Source organism: Tauraco erythrolophus, chromosome 2 (genome assembly GCF_009769465.1).
Source record: "Tauraco erythrolophus isolate bTauEry1 chromosome 2, bTauEry1.pri, whole genome shotgun sequence".
NCBI classification, from domain to species: domain Eukaryota; kingdom Metazoa; phylum Chordata; class Aves; order Musophagiformes; family Musophagidae; genus Tauraco; species Tauraco erythrolophus.
In genome coordinates, this window is record NC_141466.1 from 94,141,002 (window position 1) to 94,163,961 (window position 22,960).

The 22,960-nt window shown below is 41.3% G+C and overlaps 1 protein-coding gene across 1 annotated transcript in view; it reads left to right on the plus strand.

Moving 5' to 3' along the window:
* The first annotated feature begins 5,268 nt into the window (after positions 1-5,268).
* Positions 5,269-22,960, plus strand: part of PRKD3 (protein kinase D3) — a 47,376-nt gene continuing 29,684 nt past the window's right edge. The window contains exons 1-4 of the mRNA XM_086631618.1: positions 5,269-5,334; positions 8,152-9,181; positions 20,871-21,009; positions 22,710-22,841. Coding sequence (XP_086487744.1) covers positions 8,891-9,181; positions 20,871-21,009; positions 22,710-22,841 — 562 coding nt within the window. The 5' untranslated portion in view covers positions 5,269-5,334; positions 8,152-8,890. The remainder of the gene's footprint in view (positions 5,335-8,151; positions 9,182-20,870; positions 21,010-22,709; positions 22,842-22,960) is intronic.

The window sequence follows — 22,960 nt, forward strand, 5'->3', positions numbered from 1 at the left end:
TGACCCAGATTCCACAGATTTCCTAGAAAAGCTGGTGGATCTGCTGCCCAGCATACAGATGGGATCTCTGGTGGCGATAGTTTTACTGCAGATTCAGCATCCTTCTAGCTGATACTCTGAATGTGGCTGTACCCAAATTTTTCATATATGGGGAAACAAAGAGTTAATTTAAATCAATGCCTCTTTTTTTTTTTTCTCTCACAAAAGTCCACACTTTGCTTTGTTAGGAGATTGTTCCAAATGCAAAGCCAAGTCACTGGTGAATAGGGAGAAATGAGCAATCATTTGATCACCAAGAAAAATCAGCATGATTTACAGATTCTTAGGCAAAAGCTCCGGCATGTCAGCGAAGATCAGTCATGGGAAATTAGTCTAAATTCACCTACCAAGATGACAGTGACCCCAACAGGACTACACAACAGAGCAAAAATCTGTTGGCCCTCCATCAGATTTCCTGTGATTGACTATATAATCCAGATGCTGGACAAGATTTCTGGTTGATGTGCCAGGGCTCTCATACAATTTAGCAGAAAAAAAAAAAAAACACAATAGCTACAGTAGAAATTTGCCAAGAATATAAGCTTGATTCAGAACTAGCTAATACTGTTCCCCTAAGGGATTGTGGTCCCAAAGAGGACTACAATTCTTTGGTAGATTACTAATTTCGCAAGCATAAAACCAGCTTAAGACAGTGCTGATCTCACCTACATGGGAAATACAGTGCGGACCAGATGCGCAGAGAGATATAACAGGATTTTTTAAAGGTGTTACTTTCAAAATTTGGAGGGGAGACTTTCCTCCCCTCCCCTTCATAACCACCCCAGAAAGCTTTGTCTAATGATATAAAGAAGGCTGAGAAGAGAAAAAAAAATAAAATCTATTGAAACATGACAGAAATCAGAGCAGTTCACAGGTGAAAAGAGAATTATGTAACTATTTTAAAAATTAATACACAAAGTTAAAAAAAATAATCAAAGGTGATGAACATTTTGGCTTTCCAGGGATTTATAAAGGAAAAACATGTTGTTTCGTCCTACTACCAGATTGAAAAGATGCCAACAAATTGCTCAGTGGTCAGCTGCTTGATTTTATACGTTTGAAATAGTAGGTTTATTACCCTGAAAAAAACAGAGAGATGTAAGCAGATATCATCTAGAGGATTAAAAAAAAAGGTAGATTATTTGAAGAAAATCATACGTTATCTCTGAAAATATAACCTGTACGTTGTTCCTTGCCGGTAACGCAGTTGATGTGACAGTGCCATCTACCGAAGTCCCGGAGGACAGACGCCAGAGGCAGCACTCTCAGGATACACTGCAGTAAATGAGCGTCTCAGCCCAAACCGCATCTGGGAAGCGGAGGCGCCGTGCTCCCTCATTCACTCTGGAGAAGGGCGCTGTCAAATGCTGCGGATTTAATGCACATCTGTTTTCTCAGGAAGGGAGACTCCTGCACCTTCCACCCTTTCAAACACAGTTTTGATGCTCAGCTCTTTCAGCTGGCAGGCCCATGGTGGGGAGAGGACAGTCAGTGTGGTTTGTTGTGTTTGGAATCCACCTAATGTAAGGCAATTTTGTGCCTGAGCTACAGCTGGTTTGCCAACAGGGTTATGCCAGCTGTTGGAATCCACAGTCTGAGATTTCCAGTGTTTGGCAGCCCGGGCTGCTGCATGCTCAGAAATCCATAGGCAGCTCTTACAGCTCAGAGGGAAAAAGGTGGTGGGGCTGATGTTCACGAAGAAGCCCTTGGGCCTGCAGGTGCCTGGTGCTCACACGTGTTCTGTGGGCTTGAGCTGCTGCTCATCCCAGTCAACTTATCTGCCACTGATCTGTGCGGGGTTTGGAATGGAGCCTTCATCAGGCTGTGGAAGTATCACGCTTGGTGATCCAGGTTTAAGAATGTATTCACAAAGTATTAAGGATTGAAACGTGCAGGTTAGCCCTAAACACTTATTTAGAGAAATAACTTTATGTTTATTTCAGAGTCAGTACAGTAGGATTATAGGATGTGAATGAGGCTAACCACCCAGCAGGCGCAAGGATTTGTGAGGTCATTATTTAAGCTAGTGGGAGGTAAGTAAATTCCAAAGGGTCGAATACATAGAATTAATAATGTAAATATATATTTTGTTTTCAGTGGATTTATACCAAGGCAAATTCTGATTCTGTTTTTTTTTTTTAAGCCTATACTAAACTTTTCATTGTTTTGTTGGAGGTGGATTTTAGGACAAAGTTCAGCTAAGGGCTCAAACCGAGACGATGAGGTAATTCAGAGACACATCCACATTTCAGGATTTTATCCAAACCAAACCTGAACTCCTAAGTCTCTTTCAGTTCTCTTACAGGGGGCAAGAAAGGAGACCATGAACTGCACAAAAAAAAAAGGGAAAAGAAAAGAATTTTGACATTTTTTCCATAGAAATGATAGTTCTTCTTTTTGCAAGCATTTCTTGCAGATCTTGCAAATCTCGAATGGGGGCATTTGCTATGCAAGATCAGTGTCAAAAGCAGTGAAAAATATTAATGGCAGCAAATGTTTATGGAACTTCTCAGACCAATGCATCAGTCAAGTCTCACAGGGCATTGCCTTCTTTATAACCTAATTAGATGATATTAAAATATTCCAAACATCAAACTGGTGAATAGAAATGCACATATTATGTTTCCATTTTCAGATACAAAATATCCAAATGCTATCAGCATTAATTTCAAACTGGAAAAATGACGTATTTTTAGAGTTATAAAACAGTTGTTCCAAATGCAGTCTGTCTATATAGACCTAGTGGTCCATACAGAACGAAAACTAGGGTTTTTATAAAAACAAATAAATACAATAAAAGTTACTCATGTTTCCTGGTGTCTCGTAGCTGTAAGAGAGACCCATTTGTAAAGCACAGTTGGTTTCAACAGGGAAAGCTCTGAGTTATGAAAAACAGCTAACCACCTGAGGGAATGATGTGGGCTCAGAAACAAGATGAAGAACTTTGATGAAATCCACAGGAAATCACTATTTATGATAGTCACAAAAATAACAAACCAGAATGCTCGCCGTGTCAGTTGGTGCTGAGAGGGCTAATGCTGTCACAATGTTGCGCTGCGTGGTCACACAAAGTCAGCTGTGCATGTGCTCAGAGGTATGTGCTGCTCCGTGCACAGATGCTGAAATGCAGAGCTGCTTTCGGATGTGTTTTACTCCCAGACCTTTACAAACAGAACATATTTGGATGCTTCAAATTTGTATTCATTTAGTAGAAAGTACTGACGCACAAAAATCAGTTTGTTTTGTTTTGGCTGATGCTGTTGTGTGTTCTGCAATAAATTGGTTTTAACTAATCCATCTCCTGCTTTAATTTATGAAAAAGCAGCTATTACGGCGTAGGGCATCAAATTAAATGGCACCAGCCCTGTTGGATGGTATGAAGCTGAGCTTCTTTGCAAAGAAGTATAATCGTTGCCCAGTGACTGTGGTAATACCTAATATCCATCTGGTATCGTCCATAAACAGCTATTTTTAGGGCTCTTACTCAGCATGTGAGAAGGTTGCTGCACTTTGAATACTCTAGAGTGTGACTCCTTGCTGTGCTAAACATCAAAAATCATGTTTATGGAGGCAAGCTCTGTGTTTACAGTGGTGGCGTGTGGGAGTCCCACTTTAGAGGAAAAAGGAAACGAAGATTGCTCAGTTATCTGGTGCAGAGCTTTGGCAAGAGCATCCTCTATTCATGGAATAGCCTTCATTAAAAATTCCCAGGGTGTTTTTTAGCATTCAAAACCAGTTAAGAGCAGAATCAACCATTAACTGCTACAGTTCTAGTTTAAAGTAGTTCCAGATTTTGACGAGCAGCTGCAGGCTAATTATTTATCAAATAGACTGGCTCCAGTCAGAACACAGACCTGGTTACACTCTGTATCAGCTGCACTGGGTAAAGGTTTGATGCAAAATAGGGTGAAATAAGCGGAAAGACTCCACTCAGCTTCAGTGGGTTTTAGGCCAGGCCTCAGGAGTATAAGATGAAGGAAATGAGAAACGTACGTTACAAACAGCGCTGTAAACGACAAAGCACTAATCTGCTTCTCCATCTGTGTCTCGCTGAGCTGAGAATTAGAAGCCTTTGAATTTCTGTTGACAAATTGCCTTTTCCAAGTGTTTTCAGTCTGGTATATAATTTAAACTTCAGTAACTTCTTATGGTAGTGGATATTATTTTAAGACTCGTAAACAGAAACTGAATCCAAACGCAAGAAGGAAGATTATGGGTTGCCTTTTAACAGGAAGCTTTTGGGCTGGAGGGTGGTTACAAATGCAGTTTTACCTTGTGACCAGTTTTATTTAGTACTTTTGCTAAATATCTTGCGTGCAGAGATTTGCTGATGGTGCAAGAGCAGGAGGACAAGATTTGAGTGAATCAGAGTATTAGAAGGGGTGGGGGGGCTGCCGAAGCCTAGCAGCAGAGAGCGACAGCCATGTCCACAAGGGCCTGGAGACCTTCTGCAATAAGCTACAAGGCCATCAGCGGGGGCCACCAAGAGAAGCACGAGGGCTAGCAGGCACGCTGTGCGCCGAAAGCCCTTTCCAGTTACCAGGTCAGAGAGGCCACGAAAAAGACCGATGTGATCCTGTGACACATTAGGTCAAGTATTTCCTGTGCAGAGATGAAGGGCCTTGTCCGAGGCCCTGGGGAGACGCGCGTGGGGCTGCGCTGTGCCACCCACGCCCCGGAAAGGTGAACTGAAAGCGGTGCAGATGCAGAGAGGGGCTGCGGCGGCCCCGGGAACGGGAAGGCCCACGGCGCTTCCTGAGGTAGAGCGGGGAGGGCGGAGGAGCTGTCGAAACTCGAGGCCGGCGCTGGCACAACCGTGAGCGGGTGCGAGCTGGCGCGGAGCCAAGCTTTGGCACGACTGGAGGCGGCGGGGGCTGAAGAGGGGCTGAAGAGGCGCTGCAGGGGCAGCGGCGGGCCACCAGCTGCAAAACGGAGAGCAGGCAGCCGCGGCAGGCACCGCCCCGCCGCGCCGCGCCCCGCCGTCCCGTTAGCGGTTCGGAGCAGCAACCGCCACAGGCAAGAAAACTAACGGAAACTCTTTCGGGGAGGCCTGCGCATGCGCCGCCCAGCGCGGCGAGACCCGCTCCCGCGGGGCACGCCGGGGCTTGTAGTTCGCCTGGGCGCGACGCGCCGGGCCGGAGCGGGGCCGCGGGACTACAGCTCCCGGCAGCCCCCGCGCCGCAGCCCGTCCTGGGCGGCTCTGGTGTGTGCGGGGAGCCGAGGGGCTGCGCGGCGGGTGAGATGCGTGCGAGGCAGCTCCGGCCCGGGGGCAGCCGGCGTCTGGCGGCACCGCAGGTGAGGGCGGCGGGACGGGGAGCAGGGAGCGGGGTGCGGGTCGCGGCCGCCGTTGGGGTCGGGATCCGGCACACGGGGGGGCGGGGGGCGGGGGCCGGGCCCGGCGCGCCGGGGAAGGGCGGGGGCGGACTCGGAAAGTTCCTGCCGTGGCGGGAGCGGCGACGTCGCTGCCGCCGATCCCGGCAAAGGCCCTGCCCCGGGGGCCGCGGGGGGAAGCGCCGTCGGGGCGGCAGCTCCGCCTTGGCGGGGGGGTGCCCCGGGGTGGGGGTGACGGGCCGAGGCCACATCATCTCCGGAGAGCGGCGCGGCGGGGAGCCGTGCCGGCGAGGGGCGGGCCGCCCAGCGGGGATTTAAACCTGGGAGGGACGGGACGGGACGGAACGGGCGGCTGCCGGCGCCAGCCCGGACGGGGCTGCGTGACCCGCGGCAGGCAGGACGCATCCCGCCGCCGCGCCGGCGGCTCCTCCGCCGGTCCCGCCCCGCCTCAGCCCTGCCCGTGGCGGCGGGGAGGCCGCTCGTCCGCCCGCAACCCCGGCCCTGGCACCTGCGGGCGGCGCCGAGGTCCGGCGGCGGGAGCCCGGCTGCTGCGCGGCAGGGGCTTCGGTCTCTCCCGGTGGGAACCAGGGAAGCGACCGGCTCCCGCGGGGGTGAGAGGAGGGAGCCGCTTGGAGCCGGGCTCGAAGTCCGTGTCGTGTCTAGCAAGGGGAAAGGAGGGCGAATTAAGTGCCAGATGTTGGAGAAGCTGCCTGAGAGCTGCTAGGTTTGGGAGCAGCCCCAAAAGGAAGGGGAGGGTCAGCGCCTCTGCGGCGAGAGCAGGCTGGAAAGTAGGCTGCGAGCTGTGCAGCCCGGGCAGATGGGCTCCCTTCTTAGCCCTTGTGCCTCTCTGCTTTTTGAGGTTTAGTTTTTTTGTTTTTTTTTTTTACTATATAAATATAGAATCGTAGGACTGAATATAAATTTCAGTGTGCGCTTATTTTATTTGATGTTTACAATCAGTTTGCCCTGACTACAAAGCGAGCAGGTTCTATGGTTTTCTTTTCTTAGAAAAATCCATTCTTTCCTACCAAATAGCAAAAATAAACTTAATTATAAGCTTATATGCAAATATGCTTGGTATGAAAAGGCTTTGTAAGAGCAAATGCATCATGCTTTTGGTAAATATAATTAATATTCTAATTAGGCAGCTGTAGGTGAGCTTTCACAGCGTGTTTTCACTGCCTAAATTAAACTTGCTTAGTAGACCCATTAATTCTTTCACATCATATGGCTTTCCCATTCTCTATTGTGTTGGTTAGACATTATTGTGTTTTAATTCTGATCCACCCCTAAGGCTTGGTGTTTGCTGTCTCTGGTATCTGTGAGAAGGGAGAGAGAGAAAAGCAATATATGGAAACCAAAAGTAATCTTCAAGCAAAGTTGAAGGCACTGTGAAGCTGCTTCTTGAGAAGGGTGCTTAAATGTTACCGTTGCTGCCCTTATTCTTCCTATTTATGACTTCCGTCTTTATCATGTTTAGTATGTTCTTTAAGGCAGAAGTGGTCTTTTCAGATGTCATTGGTAAATGTCCAGCAACTTCTGAGTATTTGAAGACAACAGTTTGCACATGCCTGTGCTGAAAATCCAGAAGGTATCAATTTGTTCTCTCTTCTGGAGCCTCTGTTAGGAATTTTTATCATGGAACCAAGAGTTTATTTTCCAGTACTGCAATGCATGTACCTCTCCTTATCTACCTTTTAAAATGCAGTGGCAGTGGGATTTTGAGTTATTACACTGGTAAATACCAGGAGTGCATAATCTATTAAATGGACTATTTTAGCAGTTATCAGCCTTATTTCTATTAAGGACTGATTATATTCTGTGTGATAAACTGTGACGTTTCTTTTCTAAAATTTCATTTATTCTTAGTAATACTCTTTCTGAGGTGTTTTTTCTTGTACATAAGGGAAGGAAAAAATATGTGAGCTTGTTCATTTTGGTGTCCTGTACGGATCTATGCTCCTTTAAAAACTGTTAGTGATACGTAATATCTATGTACTTGAACCACTTTTGCATTCACAACTAACTTTTTCTGTGGCAAAAGTTGCATAGGGAATCTGAAAACAATTCTTTTCGAGCATTTCAGTTGCTCATGAAATGCTTGAAATATTGAATCAGGTAGCACAGCATCTTGTAACAAGTATTTTGAGCCTGTACTCATGAAATGATTTATTTTAAAAGGTCGTAGCACACTTTCTTTTTTAATCAGATGTGAGCATTAAATGATTTTTATTTTTTTCGAAGGAACCAATACTCGGTTGTATGCTATGCGTATCTTCCTACAATTAGAGTCCATGCAAGATGTTCTTCAATTGTCTTGAATAAAAGTACTAAAATGATATCCTGAGTACATGCTACATAGAGGTTTTTTGAGTTTTGACATTGTTTTTTTTAGGCATTTCAATGCATTTAATAAATTTCTTTCCTTACTTTCAAGCTTCTCAGTATACTTCTACAGAGCAGAGCTGTGGTCTATTCCCCCTTTTTCCCTTTTTTTTTTTTTTCTGTTCCCCCCCTCCTTTACTGGTAAGTGCTTTGCTCTGCTAAATTACTGTTAATTAAAAGATTTGGTAACATACTGGGCAATGTTAGGTCTGATTTGTCTTGTGTATCATACAGTGGGAAAACAGTTAATTTCAAGTTGCTAGTACAAAATGTTACTAACAAAGTGTTTGAGTACAAGGAATTGGTGATCCTGCTGCCTCAAAGTAGAGTGATTATGACATTGCTATGAAATTTTATGCATTTCATGTGAAATAACAACTTTCTTTTCCCCTACAGGTAGCATACAACGTCTCAAAATGCTGGAGATTATCTGGGTGAAGCTGCAGGTTATATTTAATGTGATTGTGTCTTCAGACATTCTGCTCCTGCGTTTCATGAGCTAAAATACTTTATGAAAATGAAATTAGATACCTTCACTAGTCTCCAAGTTAACCATGTCCTGTGAATTCAGAGAAGACTTTCTGAAGGAGGAATAGATTCATCACATCCATGGACTTCTGTTGTTGCTCAAGGATACACTTTTTTGTTTTATCATTCTAAAAGGCTATCTGCATGAAGATGTGTCTGTTTAAGATATGATCTGTGGGATTAGGTGAACGAGGATACTTTTAATGAGTTACCTACATTTATTTCCATCTGTGTTTCCAGCTTTTTTTTTTCAATAACTGAAAATGAAGGACAAGTATAAAACAGCAGAGCTGATGTATTTCTGTGAGGCCTTTATGTGAGCCTCTGTTGTCGAGACCCGTTGCTAAAGGACAGGCAATCTACTTTTGATCAGCTGATTGTACCTGTGGAAAGAGAACCTTTAATTTAAAGTAACGAACAGCTGAAATTATTTTACTCTTTGGCTTGCACAGAATGAAAGGGAAAATTAAGTTTTACTGGTCAGGGGTATTTTACTGAACTACGAAAGGGAAAGATACGTTATCCTTGTTTTCAAACCAAGAACTGACAACATATTTTTCTTAGAATTTGACTACTAGGGAGATCTTGACAGAGTAAAGCAAGTCAGATGTCAGCAAACGACTCTTCTCCCCCATCCTTACAGAAGTTTTCCCCACCTACGTGTCATGCTGCTGCACCACAAACCCCAACGTTGTCTTCAAGTCCCCAGTCGGGGCTCTCCAGTCGACTCTCCAATGGCAGTTTCAGTACCCAGAGCCTCACCAACTCCCGGGGCTCTATGCATGGGATCTCCTTCCTTCTGCAGATTGGTCTCACTCGAGAGACTGTCACCATTGAAGCTCAGGACCTGTCCCTCTCTGCTGTTAAAGACCTCGTGTGCTCTATAGTTTACCAGAAGGTATGGTATAACACAACCACGTCCTGCTGATGGCAACATTTGTTTTGTAACAGACTGCTAGTAGTAACAGTGTGTGACTGGAATATGTCAAGAAGTTTGGTACAGCGACAGAGATCCATGTTAGATGTTTGCAGTTGTGCACAAAGAAATTATACTGACTCCCAAGATAGAAGCTTTTAATATAAAAGGAGTGAACCTTCCTGTTACTTTCTTACTCACTAAATCTAGTAAAAGAAGGTGCAGTAGTAAATTTTCTGCAGGAATTATTTTCACAGTATGGAGAATATGTTTTTTCCTGTCAGTGTTTGTCAGTGACATCTTAGGTTTTTACTAGTTTACGCTTACTGCTGTTAAGGAGTGTTCTTGGAACAGTATAGCCAGCTGTAAAGAAAGGACCAATTGTGGCTACAGAAATGCACTGCAGGCCTACAGACTTGCATGATATTAGCTTTTCTTTTTGTTTTTAGTTAATAATTAAAAACCTCACCAAACAGCTAATAACTGTCCTAGTGTTGTTACTCCATATAAGGAATACTTGCATTACTCTTATGAGAGGACTATTATCAGTGTAATTTCCATTGAGAGAGGGTCCACCAAGAAATAAAAAACAGTATAGTTTTCAAATGTGTCTTGGTTAAGCTGTTGCAAGTTCTGACTCTCTAGGAAGGAAATAACCTTGATCTTGCTGTTTTTGCATCCGAGTTTTATCTTTATTTAGGTTAGGTAGTTTAGATCCTACTAAGTAACCTGAAAAGTAGTTAACATTGTTTTGTAAAATAATGAAGAAATAATTGTTCTTTTCCTTCAAAGCCAGGGATGGATGAGAGGAGGGAGTTGAAGGTAGATTATTTTGTAGGGAATGGTTTTCTCCATGTCTTTCATTGTTGTGATTGGTGTTTAGGGTTGATTAGTTTTATTAGGTGATTCTTTTTCACTTAATAGCTTGAAAGAAAGTAAATGCAAACGTTATGTGACGTTTCATTTCTGTATACCTGTGTATCTTTTTTCCTCCATCTTAACTGCATCTTCCATATTTTTACAAAATAGTTGGCAAGCAAGCTGATTTCATAATAACTTTATGGGCTACCAAAACGTAGTTCAGCATGTTAGTTCCTTTCTGAAGAGACAAGTTATTTGAGTAAATTTTTTTTTTTTGCACCATGTACCTTAGGTGAGTTTTCACAGCCATTTTAGGGGCTGCTTTTTCTTTCTGTATCAACTCCTCTTTGCATCTGCATGTTTCCTGTCTTCTGTCTTAAAAGATGAAAACAAATACATTCACACTTACTTTTCTTTTTCCTTTCTGTTCTTTTGGCAGACTCAGCTAAAAGTTTTAAGTTCAGGTTCTTGTTATAGCTCAAGAAACTTCTTACATGCTAAACCCAATCTACTGCAAAACTGATGAGGATTTCATGATCAATTTTCCTCTTTTGTCTGGCTTCGATTCAGTTATGCTCTCCTGCAGCTGATGCTACCAGTAAATGACTGCTCAGTGAGAACATGTTTGCAGACAGCAAACTGATCAGGAAACACCTTATGTGTGGTGGCTTCGTCTTTCATAAGTAGTTTTGCAGCCAGTGCACAGTGACAGTATCCTCCCTCCACCCTCTGTTTGTGGTCCTGTGACTTTTTTTTTCTCTTAGACCTGATGCCTGTTGCAAGCATATTAAATATTCTACTATTAATATATAGATAATTTTGTATTTATGTAAAAAATGTAAACTCTGTTCTTCTGTGTACTGTCATGCATACGGCTGCCTGTTTTTTCAGTTGAAAATTTTGAAGCTTCTGGATACGCCTTTGAGATTCAACAGTGTTAAAGCTTCCCTTTCCTTTGGCATTCCGCAGCCTGCTTAAAGTGCCTTTTCTTGACTGGTTCCTGGTTCTCAACTTCAGGGTACTGTATAGTTTGTTCTTGTGATAGTTCTGTAGTTAGCAGTATCTATTTACTGTTGCACTTCTTTAATGAAAAAGGAGAAATATCTTTTTTTACTTGGAATAATTTATAGCGTCTTATTTGAGTGATATCTTTACTAGAATTAAGTGGAAGTTTCCGTACTTATTTTTAATAGTGCTTTTAAATCACATTGCAGTCTTGTATTTCTCTACTTATCTGGAACAACAAAAAAAAAATTCAGGTATCCTTCTTCATTTGCTCAGGATCTCGAACTGCCTGCCTAACACTATTTCAGGCTACAATTACAGTATCAAAAATGTTGGCTAGGACTTACAGTAGATCTCTGAGGAGGCTGGATTTTAACCATTGTAAAAGTAATTATTGCATCCTCAGAAGTTTTCAGAAAAATAATTTATGCCTTTTTTTTGTCGGGAAATTAATCAACTGGGGGAAAACAATCCTGCAAAAGCCTGTGTTGGAGAGCAGTTTAGTTAGGAAATAAGTACAGTGTTTATTTATTGTGTTTTCATAGCACTTTCTGTATTGCCAGTCTTGCTGTATTGTTGAGGGTCAACTGTGCTTCTTGCTTCAGACACAGCTGTTCAGTGTAGCTTGTTCAGGTTTTGCAGAAGGGAAGTTCAAAGTAGCATCAGCAGAACTGAAACAGAGACGTGTCTGCAAGGAGAGTGAGATTAGTAATGCAAATATTTGGTGTGTCTCTTAGCTCTATTAAGAGTGTTCTAAACATCAGGAGAGGAGTGAAACTTTTTTCAAGTTTAACTTTAAACTCAGGGAGTGGTGTGTTAGGGGCATTGTATATTGGAATGCTTAATAGAAGTCCTCAGAAAAAAACAAACTTCAGACTTTATAGGGATGCTTCAAAAGATTCTTGGTTATAGTCTCAATCTATCTTCTTTGTTCATTACTTATCTAGATTGCTGTATGTTAAAGTACCAGACATACAGTTCTCAGGGGGAGTCTGAAGAGGAGCCAGAGCATGAACAGATATGACTGCTGGAATAGAGCGAGTGTGTTTAGAAGCAGAAAAGTGTGTAGTGTAAGTTGCAGATGGACAGTGTGTTGTGTCCTTGCCCAATGATGAGATGTTACAGAGGCAAGTTCTTAATCCTGTTTTGTGTTTAAATACTGTTTCTTCATTCTTCACATGAGAGGACATGAAGTGTAACAGAGGGTTACTGGCTTAAAACTAGAAACTTGCATGTGGTGATGCTCCACTGCCTACAAACTGAGAATTATGTAGGACTGCATGGTATAAATGCCTTATTCTAGATTATTTATTTTGTTCTAGTTAAACTAATAGGTATAAATGAAAAACATTTGATTATTGTGTGATGTATTATCAGTACCTGCAAGATTTATAATGCTTTTTTCTTACACTTATGCATCTTTACTTTCATAATTCTGAAACTTCCCTTATCTACCTTTTCCACCTACAAACCTGTCCTTCATCTTTTTAATTTTCCGTCATACTCAACATCCTTCTTCTTTACATACTTTTCTTCCAATGGCTTTGCTACATTTTGCTGTGAAATAGGCCAATTGCCCTTCTACCTTAGTGTTTGCCTGAAATTCTCTTGATCCTTTCTAACCGTTGCCTCCTTTTTGACATGAGTACTGATACACTGTTTACCCGTACAATCTGTTGCTTAATCTTCCAAACAAGTTTTTCTTTTTCCACTTCACTGAACCCACCCAAGTGGTCTCCACTTAGCAAAATCAAAGGGGGATTTTGTATATCTTGCTGATTAAGAAACCTCTCTTGGATTTTTCTTCTTTATTTTCATAACATTGTGCTCTCATATGTCCTAAATTTAAAAAAGAAAAAAAAAGTAAATCCAAACTTGTTTTCACACTCTTTTCCTCTTCTTTCTCTGCCCGTATATGTTTGTAGTGTTTCATTCATGTTTGCTGCACTTATTTCCTGTCTATTTATCTTTTTCTTATCAAACTTGATCCAGCCTAGTATTTTTTGGTCTACCTTGTGTCTTATTTAGTTCACTTCCAAAAGTAATTTTTACTTCTGTGGCCTGCCTGTTTCAGGTTTGTTCTTAAACCTTCTCCACCAACAATGTTTACAATTCTGCTATTTCTGAACTCTTCTGTATGTAATACTTTTTTTTTTTTCATTTCTTTCTTTACAGTAGTCTCAAAATTATCTTGCTTATGTATAGGCTTGAAACTTGTATCTAGCACCTGTTGCTTTCATCTTGACTCCTGTAACTCTTCTGTGTTTGGTGTCTTTGCTCTTGCTAACAATAATATTTTCGTTGTCCCAACAGTTTTCTTACTTTCTCGCTTTCTTACTGGTGTTAATTCCCTCATTGTTTCCTGCCACATTATGCTGTTTTGTCTTGTCTGATTCAGGCCTTAATCTGTCAATAGCCACTTACACAGATACTTAACGTGGATATATGCTCCTATTTATTTCTTCAGGGCTCTGAACTGCGTAAGGTGTTGAGAACACAACCACTGGAAGTATAGCTGTGTTTAAAAGGAGTTAAATTTTGCATTTTACACCTGCTTGGGAGTCTTTCTACTGTTTCTGTAGTTTCGTACTTCCATTGTTTTTATAAATGTTGTAGCCCTGGTACTTTGTATTCCCTGGTCAATAATTTGAATAATCTGAATTGAATGTGATCCTATCAGTGTATATGCACTTTTTTTGATAGTCCTGCCTATTATTTTAATTAGACTAGTGGGATTTAATTTTCGATAATTGGAATATGACTGAAGTCCTTGGATTGTTTGGGAAACTAGCCAATTTGCTTTGAAGATGAAGTAGACTGGAAGGCAAGGGCGAGGGAGATGAGCAGATGTGTTCAAACATTTTGCTTTGATAATCAGGGGAAAAATAGCCTGGCACGAAGAGCACACAAATATATCTGAAGAATTTTCTAACTAAGGGACAATTAACTGTATACCTGTATTATTTGTATACCTAAGAACTCAAGTTTTAATTGGGCTGAATTAAAAGTAGTTTGGATAGCTAGCTCTGCAGTGAGGGCTGCTGAAGGGGGAAAAAAGTGTTTATTTTAGAATACTTCAAATTGTTGTGTTGTGGAAAGACCAAAACATGTGAAATGAATATGAGCTGTCCTCTAAAGGTTTGGACACTGTCATGATAATGGGGAACTATCTAACCAAATAGTGGCACAGGTGTTGACTTGAAGCTTCGTATGATTTCTCAAGTGTTAACAGATGTTTTACTAATAAAATACCGAGAGGTAAAAGAATTATATTACAAGGATCATATTACAATCGGATCTCTGTAACTCTTGCAGTAACAACTTAATTTGGTGTAATAAATAAGTAACAGTACTGCAGCCATCCTTCTGGGTTTTTCTCCAGGTCAAGCTTATAGTAGTTCACGGTGCTTATTTTTGAATGGCTCTAAAATTAATGCAAATCATGTTTTGTATTCATCAGCTGTGCTCAGATCTTTTTCCCCGCTGTTGGTCTTCCTTCTTGATTTGTCATCTGCTTTCTTTGTGTGAGCTAAAAAAGACAGCAGGATACGGAGAGTTGAGGCATGAGAAGCGTGCATGCCTGTGAGAGGATGGCAGCTGGGGAGTACTGGGGGCATGGAGCTGGTATATGTGGGGCAGATTAGCATTTCCAGCATGGTAGTAGGTTTGTAGGCTGGAAAACCTAGCCAAGCAGTAGTCCAAGTATGTCTGTACGGTGGCATCTGGTGACGGAAAGATCTCATGCAACATGTTTGAAGCTAGTTGTCTGTGTGATAATGTGATTTGGCACACAATTCTAAAGAGTGGGAGAGAATAGCAGGGTAAGGATGCAGGATAATAGATTGGAGTGATTTCAGTGAACGAAGAGACTTTCCAAGGTAACGGGTGTTTTGCACCATTAGACTTTGGAATTAATTTTCAGTGGTTTGAAGCATTTGTTTTGAGTTATGATGGGTCATGAGATATTGGACCTTGAAACAATATTCGCCTACGCTTTTCCCTAGTGTGAATTTTTGGCAACTGGTCCAGAACTTTGTAAAGTAAGTCCTGGAACTTGAAGTAGAGGGATTTTTCAGTTACTGCCAAGATAGAAAGAAGCCTCAGTTGTGTTTCGCTCCAGCAATGAAGGCTGCTGTGTATTGAGTTCTTCTGGGTAAAAAGAATGGTGTAATGCACTATCAATTAAAATTAGACATACTGTAATACTTACAGTACAAGCATTCTAGATAACACCAATTATTTTTCTCAGTGTAACCGCAATAATGCGCTAGTAGCGTTACTTGTGCTGGTACCACCCAACTACAAAGGATTACATACATTCTTTATGTAAATTAATGATATGGGTGTACCAGAGATGAATTTTGGCACGGTCTACCACATACGTAGACTTCTTGCAAGTGATTTCCTGTAGTTAGATGCTTCTTTGGAACTGTTAGCACTGGGAACAGTCTCCTTTTTGCTTTTAGGAAACATAGTAATACTAGGATTAGCAGTTTATGTGTTCTGAGTCACTGTGCAGATACTTTGGGCTTTTATGCAGGACAGCAATAGCTGTATAATCTTGTAAGATAAAAGAGGCTTTAAAAACTTCTGCTTTGAGTTTTGTTTTCAAGTTTACATTATGAGCTCTTAACACTTCAAAGGAACTGGATTCTGTTCTTCCTTAACAGCTTCATGTAATTGAGCATAAGGAAGGCTATAAAAGCTGCACTTTGCTGCAGTACAAGAGAGAAAAAATTGGTAGTGTATAACTTGAACATAGTTTAAGCTTTGCGTAAAAATTCTGTTAAAAGATACCACTTGAAATAAAATCCTTGTTAATCGATGAGGTTTTTCTTGGCCAGCAGTCTGCACATAGCCTTCTGGCTAAGGTGCTAGCAAGGAATGCTGTATTCCCAAACGTGCTGGGGAGTGGAAGAGAGAGCAGGGTGCTGCACGGCTGTAAGGAGCCAAGCTGCTTGTGCAGCTCCCCCCATCGAAGCCTGGCTGAGTGCCTTAGACACAGGCCACCTGCAGCTCATCAGGGCCGACCACGCAGAGGGCAGCCAGCCAGCACTTCCATTGCTTGGGCGAACAGGGCTGTAGTGGGGGCAGAGGAGAGTAATCTGAGCTGAAGTGTGTGGAAAGGAGCAGTCAGAGGCATCTCCGAGTGAGGGTCTGTTCTTTTAGAAGAGGGGAATCATGGGAAGTAGGGTGTGCAAGAAGAGGGCAGGACTTGGTCATCAAAATTGAAAAGTTTTGTTAGGGAAGGTTGAATCCGACAGCCTCCTGGCAGACATGAGGCTGCTGCAGCTCTGTGCCCCAGGTCCAACCAGTAGCGAGACTGACCACACACTCCTATTAGGAACAGGCACTTGGGCACAGGTGTACAACGCATATGTGTATACACTCAGATGGGCTTAGGCAGACACACAGAACACTCACATGAACACAAACAGCGCCAATAGTCTCATCCTGTGCCTTTCTCTGGTGCTTCAGGATGAAGGTCTGCTGGTGGGACCCTCTCCCCCCGCCCCCCCAAAAAAAAAAAACAAACCCCAAACCCAAAACCCAACAACAACAAAAAGGTGGATGTCTCCAGCAGCTGGGCTTAGGCACTCTCTGCCCAGTAGCAGCTGCTGGATCTTGGTCTTTCCAGTTTCTGGCACCTGGATATTCATGCTTTTGATTTCACTCACTCTGGTCTCTCCAGTCACTGGCACCACAGGTGCGTGGGTTCTCTGACCTGTGGTCTGGCTCTAGTCATTGGCACTCGGACCCTCCGTGTGCACCCATGTGCTCACAATGAGAACCTGTCATCCAGGAAAATAGTTAGAAATGGAATTTAATGAAAAGATAGGACAGATGGTGCTGATCAGACTCAGGGCATGGCCAGACAATTGTTCTGACCAGCCCCTGTTTACAGGTGACCAGCCTCTTGTCGTCTTATCCTCCTGTTTTTTCCCCATGTTTATTCCTCCCTGAATCACCTGTTTGCCTTTGGTTCCTTCCATAAACATCCCTTAGTAAGTCTTACGCAATCCTAATTCCCCAGTGTCTTATAATGTGTCCCACACCATTGGTCAGCAAGCCCTCTCAGTCCAAAAGGTGCTCCAGTGTTGACTTATCCTGATGGGTTTTATGTCTGGAAACTGTGCCAGAGGCTTTCCCGTGCCAGTCCTGGGAAAGCCTGGGCAGGGTATACTTTCCTTGGAGTCCTTAATATGGGTTCCCCACCTGCCCTTGTGCCTCCGTGCTCCTCTAACACGTGGAGATGGGCCTTTGGTGGGCTGATGGCTCCTGTGATGGACCTTGGAGGAGTCGGGCAGGGTGTTGTATGAGCTGCCCCACCTGCGTTGCTCCTTTGCGGACATGCAGACGAGCACCTAACCTTACAGGCAGGATAGGTAAGGGAGCTGTTGTAAGGTTCCTCAGCTGTGCCTGTCCCTGTGGTGAATTCAGGAAAACCTTGTAGCAACTGCAGCTCTAGTACTAACGAACAGGTTATCTCTATTCTAATGATTTTAGTTTTTGGAATGATTATTTCGGAAAACGGAGATTAGGCATGCATAATGCCTAAAAAAAAAAAAAAGTGTCCTGGGTGAAGTCTGTCACATGTATCTATAGAAACTGTGTATAGAATCTGTGTTTAATTATAGACTTCTTGCAATACATACTAGCATAGGTTATTAGTCTTGTTAGGTCTGGGCTTGTGATTCTGCATCTTAGTCTAGAAGCTACTGATCAAGCTGAAGCTTGTAAATAGAGGAGTTATCTTTTTGGGAGGTTAAATATTACAGTTAGAAAAAACAGAAAACCTTTCACAGTCATGTCATCCATGTGTATGTATGGTTGTTTTAAGAGGAGAGGGCAGTAAAACATGTCACTGCGGTATCATAAGCATTCATGGTGAAGAGCTTAAAAGGTCAGTTTAATTAACGTAGAACCAAACAAGGGTGTTGATGCCAACTGTTCTAAAAATCTATAATAGATGACTTTGCTTTTTTACAATACTTTTATTCCATAGAAATTAATTTAGCCTTTTTCTGGAATTTATTTGAAAATTGAATCTTAATTATAAGCATTATACTGTTATTTACAAACTTGGGAATTAATGTTGATACTATTTTCTAAGGAATGTAATGTCTCATATTTTTAATGATTACAGTTGCTGTCACAAAGAGGATTTGAGTATTCATCCGTAACTTTTGTTTATTGTGTCAGCTAATGCTTCTTAGTCACCAAAATGAGTGTAGTGTGTTTTAAAACATTTCAATAAATCCAAGATTCGTACATAAGAATGGGTAAATGGTGCACATGCAGAATACATATGGTCATAGCATTTAAAAGAAGCGCTTCTTGGTATGTGATTTTGTGACCTCTGCTTACTGGGGTAGGGGATTATGTGTAGTGATGTTCTGGCAGCTGCATGATAGGATTATGGTCTCAAAGAATGAAAAAAAAGAGAAACAGATGTGTCTATCAAAAGGAGGACACTTAAACCTGTGAAATATCTTAGAGGTTCTGTAAAATCTGTGGTTTGCAGGTAGTTCTGTGAACTTAATACAAAGGGGCAATAGTGCACACTGATTCTCTGAATCATTAATTGTCTCTCCTGGCAGCTGAAATCAATATCAACATTAATTAAAAGTGTCATGTTTATCTGCAGGCAGATATGTACCATATTCATGTTGATTTTCTATCCCTTTTGTCGGAATTCATTTTTTCAGCAGAATGATGCAATCGATACACGATAAATGGAAGTTATCTTGAGGATACAATCAATTGTAGCAGTGATGTGGTAGCTTCCTCTTGTTGTTGCTAGCATTGAGATGTGATACCTGGCTAAACAGCAGATATAGCATCAAGGAATAAAACCTCACAGCACTTAGTAAAAAAAAAATAACTTGTTTTCTTGTTAATCGAAGCACAGTGGAATTTTGAGTTAGAGCGTAAAGCATGTTTATGCACCGTTTCAGGTATGAAGAACTGTCAGTTCCCTTGGAAGAATTACTAGCATGCTGTATCTATGCGTGTTCTGAATACGAAGTCAAGTCCTGCGCATACTTGCAAAGATGCTAAGACACATATTTGAGCAGCACAGCTAATTCTCAAGCTTTTTATTTGCTTTCCTAATAAAAATCATCTTTCGGAGATTCAAAAAATGTAATTTTCAGAATATTCGTGGACATATGCTATTTAGAAAGAGGAATCAGCAGATCAGTATACTGAAATACAGTATGATGAGAGGAGTTCTTACGGGTAATTTCAGATGACCTAAGGGATTTTAAGCAATAGCATTTTATTGTATAAAGGTTTTAAAAGCATCTGATTTAGGGGAATATAATGCTACTGCCATATCTGCACCGTCATGGCTACTGTAGAGAGTACAAGAGAGAAGCAAATTTATGTAGGGAACCTAAATATGAGTTGGGAGACAGAGGAAGCAGACGGATGCTTTGGCATCAGCCCAGTAAATCAGTTCCTTGGTGCTGCAGATTAAATATCTACTGGTGTTTGTGTAATTTTGTCAGGTCCATCTTCTGCTTTTGCATGGGTTAAATGGCACAAATGCTGCTTCTCTTTGTGGCTGTCCAAGTAGATAGTACACTTTCCAGAGCATGGAGATTCTTCAGTATAACGTGTAGGGTGTGCACACCGAAACAGAGAAGGCCAACTTAATATTTTGGATAAAATTGCTACTGGAAAGAGGAAATTATTTTCTCTCTGAATGGGAAGGGAGTGTGAAAACAATGGGTGTGACGGATACCTTCATTATGTCTTTGATTTGATAGAAACCAGACAATTAAGATACCATACGCTTTATGCAGTTTAGGCCCTGTGCACTGACTGCACAAGATCTAAATTGCCAAACTGTACTCTGTTACCTAGTTAATTGAAAGTTTGTTGTGTGCTTTTCCATATTTTTCCCCATGTTCTTCCTGTTTTCTTCTGTGAATCGCTTCTGTGTATGTGTGTCTTCCCACCTCAAGTTTGAATTCTGGTTTAAACAAAAAGGCCAAAGGAGCTGGTTGATTGGTCCCCATTCATCTCCAGAGTCTATTCCTGCTCTTTTCTCTGTGAACTGTCTGTTTGCTTTTAAGCTTTTCATTTTAAGAAGCTTTACTCATGCTTGACAGTATTTTGAAATGTGAGGGAAATACAGAATAAGAAAGGTATTTTCAGTGAAGTGTCATGGAAAAATGGCATGTTACTTTCTGTATCTATTCCCTACATGGATTTGCAATATTCTCTCCTGCCCTTGGCAGGAATCGAGTTTTCCTTTTCTCGCATCTGCAGATCTAAACTGTTGTAGAACAATGACATGGAGCCTCTCTTGGCTTGCCCCTCAAAAAAAGTGTGGCAGGTGCTGCTGGAGTGTCTTGAGCCGAATACTTGCCTGATGAGAATGTCTGTGAAGTAAGGGTCATAGGTGATGGTGTCCGAGCTAGAAATATCCACATTGGCTTTCAGGGGCCAGACTGATTATGCAGGTCTGAGGAGAGTAAAAACTCAAAGAAACAAAACCCAAACATTTTTTCTTTCCAGGTTTTAAAAAAGGTGTTACTGTTGGTGGAGGGGAACAGGGCAGAAGTTGGTTTTGATGGGTTTTACTTGGATTTTTTAATGTGTGTGGGTTTTTTTTTCTCACCTTTGTACGCTACATTTCAGTTCAGAAAAGGCTTCAGTTCCTCAAAAATAAGCAGATTAATTTTGTTTCCATGAAACACTTCAAATATTCAAGTTCTGTAGCTGTTATTAAAAACATTTATGGATAAGACTATCAAAAAGCATGTATTAATTTAGAATTTGCTTTCTATTGCAGTTCCCAGAGTGTGGTTTCTTTGGCATGTATGACAAAATTCTTCTCTTCCGTCATGATCTGAACTCGGATAATATTTTGCAGCGAATTACATCAGCAGAAGAGATACATGAGGGAGATCTTGTTGAGGTTGTACTCTCTGGTAAGTGTCATTGTAACAGCGGAACAGCACTTTATTCAGTAGATTAAAAGAGAATAGGACTTTATGGAACATTATTTTCGTGCTTACCTTGAGCTCTTTAAGTCTCACACTGGGTCTCTGTTTTTAGGTAGAGGTTTCCAAGAAAACTCAAGTGGTACTGATACTTCAGTACTGAGTTTTGTTATTGTTTCATTGTTGTGTTTTAATGTTCTTCAGTTTTATTCTTATAAATAAATCTGAATTATAAGAATATGAATTTATAATTGTAATATGTTTATTATTACAATTATTGAAGCTGAAATGCAGGTAGGATTCAGGATTTGCTCTTCCAATCCTGTTGTTGACTTTCTTTTGCTTACGTCTGTCTTTTTGTTCTGTAGCTTTTGCCATTGATGGTTTATACTGCTAGAAGACTTCATATAAACATAGCTGCTGAATCATACTTATAAGGACAGAGTCTTAAAAGTTATTGTAGCATTTGAAAACAGTTCTTTTAAATGATGAAGTCCTTAGAGTGGTGGTTATTAACCTGTAGTACTCCTCAATAATGAGGACAAAAAAATCCCAGAAAGCTCCGATTTGAATTGTATATGTTTTGTCAATACCTTGTCAAATTCAACCAAAAGCCAGCTGTAGTTAAACTACAAATGAAAGCTGGGCTAGTATCGAGCAGTTCTTTTGGACTTTGAGGACTAACTGCCCAACTGAGGTTGTGTTCTAGAAAGAGAGATCCCCTGGCTGTCATGGGATTAGATTTGTAAATTGGATCAATAAAGTGTGATTTCCAGAGTCATAAGGCTGAGTTCCTTGGCTGCATTTCAGGACCTGCTGTTCTAAGCATGTCTAGGGTGTTCAGTAGTTGATCATCTTGGTCTGAGCTTTTCATTGCTTCTGGTGAATGGCATATTTGGGAAACTTGTCATGTGAGCCTCTGACAGTCTCCTTACAAACAGACAGACCACCATAAACCGAGACATTTTGAAGACATGTAAATCCTTTTCAGTAAGCTTTTAAAACTGAGACGTGAGAATCTGAATATGGAGTGTTAGTACATATTTGATCAAAGAATAATAACCATTGGGCCAGGTAATGTTAGTGTAAAATCCTACTTTTTTTTTTTTCACATTCCAAAGAAACAGAACAAAAATTCATCTAAATATATCTATGCTTGTTTAAGAAAAAGAACGTTACTAGTGAAGTTTGCAGTGTTTCATGGAAACTGTCCACAGTTCTGTTTCAATACACAGAGTTTGATCTAATAAGCTTTTACTGAAAAAGTCCTCTAGAAGAAAAAAATAATCTAACCTGTAGAACTGTCCTTTGTTTGAAAATGTTATGGGTTACAAAACAGCTTGAAAATGAAGTTGCTCTTTCAAATGTTTACTGTTAAGTTGATTTTAGTAAAGCTTGTTGTGTTTGCCTTCTCAGCTTAGTGAGGTTTTCAGCACTGTGACTCATACTGTTGACTAGTTGTGGCCATTAGCCTACAGAATCCAACGAATTTTTTCCTCAGTAAGAAAGCTTGCTGAAAACTATGTAATCTTCTAAATGCATATTTAAAAGTAAATACAGTAAAATGCTGTTATCTGAACAACTCATTTGTGTTCTTTGAATCTGCCATTTTTAAAACAACACATTCTTTCCATAAATCTTTGTTGATCCTATGGCAAGAACCATAACTTGCTGCAATTTTTTAAAAGCTTTGGCTACAGTTGAAGATTTCCAGATTCGTCCTCATGCGCTTTATGTGCATTCCTACAAGGCACCTACTTTTTGTGACTACTGCGGAGAGATGCTTTGGGGTTTGGTACGACAAGGATTAAAATGTGAAGGTAAGTCTGTGATTTTTAGTGTGTTTCTGTGCGTGTATGTCTATATAAGATGAGGAAGAAGAAATCGTATCTTGTTTGATATGTTGCACGTGATAAACATAGCATTTCATAGAGTTGGA